Source organism: Acartia tonsa, chromosome 11 (assembly GCF_053477335.1).
Source record: "Acartia tonsa isolate MP-2025a chromosome 11, ASM5347733v1, whole genome shotgun sequence".
NCBI classification, from domain to species: Eukaryota; Metazoa; Arthropoda; class Copepoda; order Calanoida; family Acartiidae; genus Acartia; species Acartia tonsa.
Genome location: NC_137270.1, coordinates 27,847,768 through 27,860,001, shown reverse-complemented (window position 1 = coordinate 27,860,001; position 12,234 = coordinate 27,847,768). Strand labels below are relative to the sequence as shown.

The 12,234-nt window shown below is 29.9% G+C and overlaps 2 protein-coding genes across 2 annotated transcripts; both read left to right on the top strand.

Annotated features, from left to right (window-relative positions):
* Nucleotides 1-903: 903 nt before the first annotated feature.
* LOC145331817 (uncharacterized) lies at nt 904-6,803 on the top strand. Its single transcript, XM_080176666.1, has 7 exons — nt 904-1,070; nt 2,351-2,428; nt 3,240-3,291; nt 4,245-4,342; nt 4,974-5,099; nt 5,917-6,067; nt 6,369-6,803. Exons 1-7 carry the CDS (start codon nt 1,049-1,051, stop codon nt 6,778-6,780), a joined length of 939 nt encoding a protein of 312 aa, XP_080032792.1. The 5' UTR covers nt 904-1,048; the 3' UTR covers nt 6,781-6,803.
* Nucleotides 6,804-6,896: 93 nt separating this feature from the next.
* LOC145331816 (uncharacterized) lies at nt 6,897-9,188 on the top strand. The gene is made up of 4 exons (XM_080176665.1): nt 6,897-7,154; nt 7,260-7,316; nt 8,453-8,514; nt 8,613-9,188. Exons 1-4 carry the CDS (start codon nt 7,106-7,108, stop codon nt 8,979-8,981), a joined length of 537 nt encoding a protein of 178 aa, XP_080032791.1. The 5' UTR covers nt 6,897-7,105; the 3' UTR covers nt 8,982-9,188.
* Nucleotides 9,189-12,234: the final 3,046 nt, after the last annotated feature.

Here is a 12,234-nt window from a genome sequence, read left to right as displayed (position 1 = left end):
ATTTTCTGAAAACGTTCCCTACCTTACTATATCATTTTTAGATAAGTTAGATTTCTTCTGTTATTTAATTATTACTAGCGGCTACGCCCCTAGAAGCCTCTAGAGACTTGATATAAGGGGGATTGGGTGTTTGACCAATTTTTTTTGTGGGGGGAGGGGCATTTTTTGAGATGTTGGCATTACCCTTTCCTATAAGACTAATAAGAAGCTACATTGTAAAGGAGAACCATATCAGTTCAGTGGTTGGCAAGATTCTTCGAGACCGACAGACATACAAACACAGATCCTGTTACTTTTATATAAGGACAGTAACAATAATATTTAATCAATAAAATGAAAAGTAAAGAATTGTTTAACTAAGCGTGCGCATATACGTAGTTTTTTGAACAGAAGGCGTTGCTGGGAGAGTTTTTTTTTCAAAAGGGGAATACCCTAAATTTCCACCATTCGCTTCAAAAATAAAAGATATATTTTTTTTTTCTTTCTGGTCTATATGAAAATTAACAGGATGCTTGTCTGTTCTTACCAAAGGATCACGCTAACCACTGAACCGATATAGTTCTCCTTATAGTTTTTATAGATTTAGGGAAGGCTTATAACTACAAGTTTTTTGTGAGGGAGAAGTATAAAGAAATACCCACTCCCCCATTTTTGATTTTCTTTTTAAAAAAAATTAAAATTGAAATTGTAGGGGGTTCGACATCTCCTTCCCCCCACCTTAATTGCCCCTAGAGGCTTATAGACGTAGCCACTCGTTACAAATAGAGCATAAAATTTAAAATCTTTAACAGTTTAAGGAGTGTAGTGTTCGACCTTACCAAGAGGTAAATTAGCAGGTAGATAGATAGAGAGAAAACCACTCAGTTTCTCCCAGTCTGTGCGGTAAGAAAGTGTGGGGGAGTACACAAAAAATCTTCCAACCCAGTGAATTACACGAGCAACAACAACGTGCTAAAAATGCGCGTAGACACTCTTAATTAGTTTGGAATAGTGATGAGCTAAAAAAAGTTTACGTTTTGTTTTTTAAAAGTTATCTATAAGACTAAAAATGACAAAGGTGAACAACAAAGGTGCCAATTATTTTTTTCATACTAATATCGACATACTTTTAGGCAAAGTTTTAAAAAGGCTCTAATGTTTTATAGAAACAAGGATGACAACAACCATAAAAGCGAATTAGTATTTTAAAAAATCGGATATATAGGATAATTATATCACAAAAAGATTGTTGTCAAAAAGGTTAGAAATCAACATGTTATAAATGGTACCGATTATAGATTTGCTATGCTTCCTAAATATTTGTTATAAGAATTATTTTGCAAAGTTTGATATTGTTAGGACAATTCTAACACGTCTAAATGAACGAAAAGAGCTAATTATAGAAATGCTTGTGATTTTAACCCTTACAGATCGGGCCCCAATTCCCACCTTAATAGATCGGGGGGGGGGGAGGCTCTAAGAGCCCCCCCCCCTCTATCTCGGCTCCTGTTATAGATAAAGACGTAAAATTTTTTTCTGGTGGTTCATGTGTACTTTTAGAGAAAATTACTTTTTCTAGTTATAGCGGTCAGACCGCTCCTTAGCCGCTTTTTAGCGGCCAGCCGCTAAATTTTAAAACAGCTGTAGAGCGGCCAATTTTGCAGCTAGGATGACCAAATTTTAGGACGAACTTTTATTTTCATAACAAAAAAAATTACTTTTTCTGATCATCGCCAAAAAAACGGCAAATAACGGAAACCGCCATTTTCGGCGGTTACGGCGGTAAAACGGCGGTTGGTGGCGTCAATTAATATTTTTGTCTGTTTATTGTTGCTCAAGAATTTACCAAAAAAAAATATAGGTCTCTAGCTGTAATAGAAGCCACGATATTCATGATATATGTCTGTAGTAAAAGCCGGACAAAAACAGGTCATAAAGTCGGTCAGGGAGCGGTCAAACGGTCATAACACCACTTTTCAGAGAAGGTCATTGATGTCTAAGTATTCACCAAAAAAAAATTTTAGGTTTCTACCTTATACACAAAAGTCATAATGTAGAAATTAAGATTTATTTAGAATTTTTTCTAATTTTGGTGCTACCCAACCGACTTTGACCGGACACCACGACCGACACAGACCAGATATCCTAATAAAATCAACTCTTGCCGACGTATAATTACTAAACTTAAAAAGTCATGAAGTCACAGCTCTCCATCTTACCTACAAAAAAAATGAGATTGAAAAAACTAGAGGGGGGGGGGGCTCTTGGAGCCCCCCCCCCCCGATCTGTAAGGGTTAATATTATTTTCATTTTGCTAAAGTAAAACCTATCCATCCAAAATTCTTATAATACTATATTATTTTTCTTTTAGGTCAAAGTCAGACCATAACAATTTTTGTTGTAATAGGTTTATTGCTAGTCACAGTCAAAAGTGAAGAACAATATACAGGATTTAAATCTTATTTACCTTTTATCTTACTAAAATAAACCGTATAACTTTTACCTACTTCATTCATTTTTTGGTTTTAATGTTTTCTTTGAAAATCTTTTTGCTAAAGTAGTAGGATGTATATTTGGCTGTATAAATTAAGTTTAGCGTATAAATGTCTATTTACTTTGGATTTTCATTTTATTTAGCTTTTAAGTTTCAGAAAATGATTTCTAGACGTTCTATTTGTTTGCATGTTTGTGAATGAAAGGACAGACATTTTTTGTCATTTAAAAAAGGCTTCAGTTTTCATCGAAACGACGAAGCCCAATCTGTCCCACTTTTGAGCAAGACGATTTCCTTTTCTCCCATCTCTTTTAAAGAGATTTTCTTACCACCCTTCCCTTTTTCTTTTCCCTTTATATGACGTCATATAGGAATCGTCTTGCCCAAAAGTGGGACAGATTGGGCTTCGTCCATGAAAAATAATCTAGTTTATTTAAGGTGATCCTCTTAAAAACAAGTAAATAAAAGGGGGGGGGGGGGTGAGATGGTTTAATGCAACCATCTCGTTATCAGTGCACTTTAATCCGAATATCTTTAAGAAACTTGGCATGAGTAATCCTCGGTGGGTCTATTTTCCCAAAATTGAACAAAAAATTAGGAAAATAGACCAAGGATAACTCCTGTCAAGTTTCATAATGTAATTCAGATTCCCTCAGTGCCATTTGTGTACTGATTACGAGATGGTTGCATTACCCCCCCCCCCCTCACTTTTCTTATATAATTAAAGATAATATTAAAATATTAAACAAGATTTATATTTTACCAGATCTTGATGAAAGCTGTAGCAGACCCATGTGTCATACAAATAATTATTCTAAGTAAAATATTTTTGTAGCGCAACTATTCTATAATTAGAGTTTATGTGTTTATTTCCATCCATATTGTAATTAATGTCATATAATTTGCACCTAATTTGGATCAAAGACTTTTTAAAAGCTGAACTATTTAAATTTTAAAAGGACGCACTTTATACCCCTACATTTAAAATCTGTATTGAAGCAGCTTATAGTGCCTATAAAAAATGAACAAAAATTGCCATACAAAACAACTGACTGGTAAAAAGTATACTGGCTATAATTGGTCATATGTATTGTACTAGAGTTGGGCTCGATATAATTATCTCGCTATTAACTAGGTTTATTCAATGTTTTATTTACTTTCTTTTGGTTATCAACCCAATTCTTCCATTATCTTCTCTCTGAAGATTTCTTTCTTTAAACTATTTTAGGATCTTAATATTTTCTATTTCAAGTTATCGTCCTGAAAGGGTTAAACTGTTTTAAATTTTAGTTCAATATCTAACCACATTATGCACGTATCGCTAGTATCAAATTATTTTAAAACTAAGTTTTCTTTTATTTACTATATTATAAATTTAAATTTTCTGTTTTATGGATAGAAATCAATATAATTCAAATAGCAACATGAAATAAAAAATGAATTTATTCTTCATACAGTAAAATAATGGGTCTTATCAATCTGGTCAATGAGAGTTTATTACGAATTATTGGAGCACTATGCGTTTTAAACATTTATCGCTTGGAAAACTTGAGCTCATATATAGACATTTATTTCCTATATAGATCTGTAATGGATCTTGATGCAAGAAAGTAGGCTGTTTTGTAAATGTTAAAAATTGGAAGATTTCATTAAATAAAAATTCCCGCAAATATAAGTATTAAATGACGTCAATTTTCAAAGCTATATTATCTGTATTTCACAATATTTCTGTATTTATTTAATTCAAGCTTGATAAAATTTTCTTTTTTAGACCGGTTGAACTTAAGGTTTGGAAACAATGTTATCCACAATTCTTGACAAAATATTCCCATCTTGCAATTATTAACTGCTTATTTGTCATGCTAATAGGTAATGTATTTTTATTCATACTCAAAAATATGACTTAATTAACATTCATATTAAAGAGAACATTAATCTAATATTTATTACTAGTTGCTTCGAATCTAGACTCTAGGGAAGGGTGGTGGAGGCCTGGAAAATAACCTAAAACCACACATAGACATTTACAAAGTTCCCCTAGAAATTACAACATATCAGAAACATAATTTTCGAGATTTTAAGCTTCAGACAAAAAACTAATTACTTTATATAAGAGGATTTTTTTAGCAAAGCATGTTCCCTTATTCTACCTTTCTCCTTCTTTCTTGTTCTACACTTCATCACTAAATAATAATTAATAATGAATTAATAATGCTGTGCTTTTGCTGCTTATGTACATAATTAACCTTGTAAAAATTTGTTTTCCCTATACAAACATCAAACCACTGTACAGTTTAGATATTAGAATTCAAATTCTATAATAGTTATTTATCACCTTTCATTATAAACTTTCCAGGGTTATAAAAATGTTCAATTATAGGATGATAACCAATTTTTTTAGCCCCGAGATGCCAAAGGCACGTGCTAAAAAACTATTCTATTCTACCGGATATTAATCGGTTTCGAAGCCATTCTTGAAAAAAAAACACCATATTTTCAGGTGGACTAGGAAATGTTCTGAATTTGGTAGCTATTCCTTATGTTTTCTTCAAATATCGACACAAGTTTGAATTGAGATGGAACCAAACAACCTTGCTCATGCTACATCTGTCCTTTTGTGATTTAGGTATGATATTAAATTTTTATTACTACTGAATCTAAGTTTATAGTTACACTATATAGATAAACTAGCAGCTACGGCCCCAGAGGCCTCTAGTGGCACTTTAAATGTTTTTTTTTAAAGTCTCTACGATACCTCTCTATCTTGCGTTCAAGTCTACGAATGTTTAAGAATTTTTCGATTTTTTTGTGATTTATCTTGGGAGGGTTGTGGTACCCTCCCCCTAAATAATTATAAACCTTCCCGAGACCTATGAGAAGCACCCTGTCAAGAAGAACCCGATCGGTTCGGCGGTTAGCGAGATCCTTCGGTACAGACAGACACAAAGACACGAATTTTAGATGAAAAAAGAAAAAGTCAAAATTTTTTTCATGATTACTACTGAATCTAAGTTTATAGTTACACTATAGAGATAAATTGAAATATCTTTATCAAAGCGAAAAGGTTCTAGGTTCGAACCTTACGTACCTCTGTAAGTCTGAACGGCCGTTTGTGTGTACTTAACAGTTAGCTCCTTTGGTATGATGATTTTTGCACCAGTGCAGTGGGAGAAAAAGATTTGATAAAATTTGCAATATCGATATTGGAGCAGCTTATAGTGCCTCCAAATGAACGACGTCATACAATACCTATGATACAATACACAGACTAAATTACCAATGGCAGGCCAGTATTCATTTTAATTGACCAATGGTAGGTCAGTATGACGTCATAGGCACTATTAAAAGCTTCTGTTTTTGATAATAAAAAAATAACAACTTAAATTACAAAAATTAAGTTTTAAACTAAAAGAAAAAACTTATAATTAAATTTTTTATTCTAGCTTATGTTGTAATGGGAATTCCATTTTTCCTCAACATTTACATCAACCAAGAGATAACCTTTTCCAACACAGTGTGCTGGTTTAGTAGTGTCATACGTAATTGGATTGCAAATGCAGATTTCTTGACTCTTGGTATAATTGCTTATGTTAGGTAAGTAATATTTTGCTTCAATTTGCTAATTTTTAAATAAAATAACTAGCGGCTATATCCCTATCATCTAAAAGCTTTGTATTAATTGTGGCAGAAAAGGGGCTATAAAAATATCCTAAAACCACTCTAAAACTTAAATCTGTGAATAAAATAACCTAAACCCTTATAGGATCTTGTTTCGAAGCTTACCTAAAACTAAGAACCCAATCGGTTCAGTAGTTATTGTGATCTTAAAAAAACCTTACAACTCTATATTATAGGATTAATTATTAATCTTGTTGTAATCAGATTTTTGTTGTAGGATGAGAGCAAACTTCAATGATCCTGAAACCAATTGTAATCCTAGAAGAACATTCATACAATGTTGCTCAACCTGGGTCATTTCCTTCCTTATTATATCCCCAATTGTCTTCGAAGGAGATTGGTTTGGCATACATTGGGGAAAATTTGGCCCTGTCCCAAATGTTGCAATGTGTAGCACATATTCCTGCCCTACTGGCCTGCCTTATTACCCAGTAGTATACACTGTTGGATTTTTTCTACCATTATTTACAATACTAATTTCCTACCTTATTGTTCTTCCAATTAAAATGAAAAGAATTGATAGAAGTATTAAAAGAAGTATTGAAGAATTGAAAGAAAAATTGAAAGAAGAAAGTGACATTAATAGATTACATCCAATTGAAGGAAAGAGTTGTTATGTTAGAAATTGATGAATTTCAAATATAGGTCAATATAGGTGTGAGCTTGACCCCCCTCCCCCATCCCACCCTCCTCTACATATAATTCTAATCTCATTTACATTTAAGGAACTTTTTAGTCTGATAATTGTAGAAAAAATATATTACTATAGAAATGGGTAAAGGAAGCAAAAAATACAAAAAAAAGGGATGCAAGGCAAAATTTCTAACACTCTAGACCTATCCTAAGCAGAGATAAAATCAATGCATTCTTACAAAAACCTAGCATAATAATCTGAATTCCTAAGATGAGCATAATGAATTAGTGGATATATGTGCTGTAAATAAAGCCCTATGGATGCTCTTCTTTGCTTATCTGATCTTTTTAGGCCCATTGCCAGTTTTAGGTATTATGATTTTCTTTTAAAATTTATTAAAAATAAATAGCAAGTATCTTGTTTTGCAAAATGCTTATAACATTCTTTTAACATTGATTATTATTTCTTCTGTAGAATGGCTTAGTGTAACAGATATATCTAAAGAAAGTTTAGCCATGGCAACTATTGTTGGTAATTTTTTTTTATAAATTTCATATATACAGCATGACCCTCGAAAAAGTATTTTTAAGCATCTGCAGCCCATATTTCTCAATGAATTATCAAAAAATGTATATGTTCTTGTTCTCTGTAGATTTCCACATAAGTAGATATAAAAATATTTTTTTTACATCAATTAACAGCTGAGATTTTTTGAGCCAAAGTTTTGAAAAAGTGGCTGAGGAAAAAGTAACTTTTCAAGAAAAATTTTTTTTTAAAGTGAAATGACGTGTTTTTCTCATAATTTCAATACTTTTTATAAAACTTATATAAAGATGTTTCCAAGAAATTTATTTCATGCTGAAAGCATTTTTTTCACTTGCTCTAAAAGGCATTTTTAGATTAGTGTAAATTGCAAAAACACCCTTACAGAAAGAAATCCTATAAAAAATAGTAGCAAATTGAAAGTTTACATAAACAGAAATCAAACACTTTTTATTTTATCAAAATATGTTAAAAAACCAAAAAGTTACAGCTACAAACTTTTATTAAACATTTAATAATTTAAATGATTTTTATGTGTCTTAGATTAATTTGATAAGTGGGCGTGAATTTATTGGTAAAGGTTGCGCTAATCCTTCTGGTAATGAGCATAATTTGGGGAGGGGTTTATTTAAGGTCATATTAATAAGTGGGAGATATTATAAGATTTGAGGGAAAATGGTTATAAGAAAAATGTATTCAGTAAAATTTGAAAAGTAGTTTTTTATATGTAAAAGTAACGTTTTTAAATGCAATAGAAAATGTATCAATTGTAAACTTGCTCTTCTTTCTTATTTGTTTTTTTAACTGGTTGATAAAAAGTAATATACTAATAAAAAACTAAGAAATATTTAGCAATATCCAGTTTCTCAAGCACTTTTTCCAAACTTTGGCTTTAAAAATCTCGGCTGTTAATTGATGTAAAAAATATATTTTGATGTCCTTTGATGTAGAAAATTATAGAGAACGAGTACATATGAATCTTTTAATATTTTATTGAGAAATATAGGCTGCAGATGCTTAAAAATACTTTTTCGAGGGTCATGCTGTAGAATATTATTGTAATTCAAGAATTATAAATAAATGAAAAAATATTTTCTTATATTTTTTATATATATAAAATTTAGGTTATAACTGGTACTTCTGGGTGTATGCTATTAATTTCATTGTCTACCTGGCCTCATTGGAAGTAAGGACATTTGTTTACACATAAAAAAACTAATATAATATAATTATGATACTATTTTCTAATATAAATTAAACTTATTTAAACTAAATATTATTTAGGATTTTAGAGAGATGTATAGGATCTTTCTACAAGATTGTATTCACTTCATGTGTAGCTCCAAGAAAAATGAAATAAATTCACCTATAGTAGAAGTTTACACTGTTACTGGGAAAATCAATATTGGATTTGAAAAGCCTCTTGAGTATAAAACTACCAATGGTGTTAGCTTAGATTTTGAGATCAACAATGAAGCTGATTTAGAATTCAAACTGGAAAGATCAAGTTCAGCGCCGCCATGTAGAAGGAAAAGAAGATTTACAGAAAATCCTAGATCTGTAATCAGCTGGAATGGAAATAAATCCTTTGAACCAGACTCAGATATGAAAATAGTTTTTTCAGAAAAAGATTTGCTCAAAATTATCCAATAAAGTAAGCAGATCATAGAAATGATTAAAACTAATACATCCTACTAAAAATACTGTGAAATATTTTGTTAGTTTTTAAAATTTAAATATTATTCGTCCTTTATAACCTATACTGTTAAATCTTTGTTATCTTAAATATGAATCTTCAAAGAAGGCGTATCAACTTTTTTGCTTTTTATTTAAGATAGCTAGCCGGTTCTTTCAGTAAGTAGTAGATGTAAAATTTTTCATAGAATTCAGATATGCAATCGTTTTTTTTGTAGACCTCTTATTTTTAAAGTAATTTAAGTTGTAAAAAGAAATAATCAAGTCGGTTTTAAGGTACTAAAACGCAACAAAATAAAAGAAGAAAATGGCCAGTATGAACAAAAATAGTAAGATCTTTAATTTGACACCTTACTTTTAAAATTCTGTTAAGTAATTATTGAAAAAATCTATTTTGTTAACCTCGGATTAATCAAAACTTTGAAATTAAAAATATCCTCTCACAGGCATAAAAAGTATGTGTTCATATATACTTTTAGAATAAGAAAAATAATACGAATTCATTCTAAGCAAAATTGAAAAACTTTTATAAAACTAAAATAAAAAATAAGAGTTTATTTTAAGAATCATAATTTTCGGCTTTAAAGGGTTAGCTTCAATAAAACCTGAACAAAACCTAAACAAAAGACAATGCAATGTAGCAGATATTTTTTCAACACAAGAAACAATAATGTATTTTTAACTGCATTGTTTTGAAGTTTATAAACAGACTGATGCATATTTGTTCATAATTTTTCATTCTTTACATGTTCTGTAATATCACTATATTTATTGTAGTATCTATTGTATATATCGTATGAACGTTCTCCTTTTTTTTTGGCAATTCTATTGGTTAACTTTATAGGTTAAGCTTCGCGATTCGTCAATTTTCGCGATTTGTGATTGGCTAGTTTAGTAGTTACAATTCTTAAAATAAACTTTTTATTTTTTTTATTTTTTTTATTACAATTTTTTAAAACTTTTTCAATTTCGCTTAGAATGGATTTGTAATATTTTTCTGATTCTAAAGGTATATATGAACCCATGTTTTTTATGTCTGTTTGAGAAAATATTTAGGTCTAAAGTTTTTATTAAACCGAGGTTAAAAAAATAGATTTTTTCAATAATTACTTAACAGAATTTTAAAAGTAAGGTGTCAAATTAAAGATCTTACTATTTTTGTCCATATTGGCCATTTTCTTCTTTTATTTTGTTGCGTTTTAGTACCTTAAAACCGACTTAATTATTTTTTTTAAAACTTAAATTACTTAAAAAATAAGAGGTCTACAAAAAAACCGATTGCATATCTGAATTCTATGAAAAATTTTACATCTACTACTTACTGAAAGAACCGGCTAGCTATCTTAAATAAAAAGCAAAAAGTTGATACGCCTTCTTTAATTAATTTTAACAATCTTTATTGTTTCATCTAGAAGAATTAAAAAAGGTCAAAACTTTCCAAATACTAAACGAAATTGTTATGTTCACTAGATATGATAAATGCATTCATTGATAATCTATTACTAAATCAAAAATATGCTTAAATTCATGAAAACCTAAAATTTTATTTTTTGATACCAAAAAACCTATGATATCTTTATATCTTATTTCATGTAATTTAATAAATCTTGTATTCTGAACATCAATAACATTTTATTCATTTATTTTTAAAAAAATGAGACTTTAACAATTTAAAAATGGTTTACATTGTTGATATACTTTTGGTTCTACAAGAAATATATTTACAAATTGGAGAAAAGAGATTAGGCATTAATCGAATGCTTTATAATGACTCAAAAGCTTATTCTCTTCCATGTTTTTTTTAATTAACATTTGTTTTGTTATCATTAATATAATTGTATTTTTTCAATACCAGGGATACAGGGGTAGTTTTTTTATACATAATTTTTATGTATAAAATCTGTTCATAACTTTTGTAGAAGTGAAATAAATGTGTATTAAGCACCATTTTCCTCACAATCCCCAGTTATCTCTGCCATATTTGAGTCAGATTGGAATTGTTATGTCAAATTGAAATCTGTCAAAATCTGACTTTTTGTTACTTTTTTTTTATAAATGTTTGTAATTGTGTACTAGGCTTTTTAATGGCCCAAGTAATTTTTATTTTAAAATCCTTTTTTTTATTTAACAGAATGCCTCATTATCCTTTGCCAACATCCAATGCCAGATGTGATAAGCAAAGCATCTCTATGATCAAGTCGTGGTATATTGATATAATAGATACAATCTAGAGACACACTCCCTAAATCAGCCAATAGGATAACAATAGATGAACAGTCTGGCCATGTTATTAGTTGAAATGTGTAATTTTTTTTTAATGAAAAGGCAATTTGTTTCCTTTTGTTCACATAAAGAGTACCTAAGCTATAAATAATCGCATTTCCTATGCTTTCCTATGGTAAATTATATAGAGTAAAAAGTACAGGGTGTTTCAAGAGAATTGTCTATTTTTAAAGCTTAGTTATGCATAGAAGAAACAAGGATGACAACATCCATAAAAGCGAAGCACTGAAACGGTAGGACAAACGGACAGACGGACGGACGGACGGACCGACCCTAATTATAGAAAAGCCTCGCTTTTAAAAACAATTATTTAAAATGTTTTAAATGTTTGGAAAAAATTTAAAAATGATAATTTTAACAAATGCCTTAAAACTGAGTTTTCCATTCCTGTGCTACACATAGAAGAGGACCAATGTGGTAAAATGTTCCATCTTACTTAAAACTTTTCAACTTTTTTTTCTACTATTAACACAAGCCCCGCATTTTTAATTTTAAAATGTACACATTTTTGCACAACCTTTAAATTTGTCATGGTCCATTAATCTTCAAAAATAAGGCCTTGGAAAAAACCTGTTTTAAGGCATAATTTGTTAAAATAATCATTTTTAAAAATTTTAAAACGTAAATGAACCATATAAGGTTTTCTAAATATATAAAGCATTTTATGTAATTGTTTTTTTACCTAGTCATGCATAATTAGGTTTAAAAAAGACATTTCTCTTGAAACACCCTGTATATTGGGTACTTGTTAGTGCCACAGGGCCAGGACTTTGTACCAAAGATATTTATTAATAAAACTAAAATGGAAAGTGGAAGGTAAACTTACAACTTCCCCACAAAGTTATCACCAAATTAAACAGAAAGCTTATGCAAATATTTGTGAAAATGCTTTTATCATTTAAATCTAGTATTTTCTGGTTATAAAAAA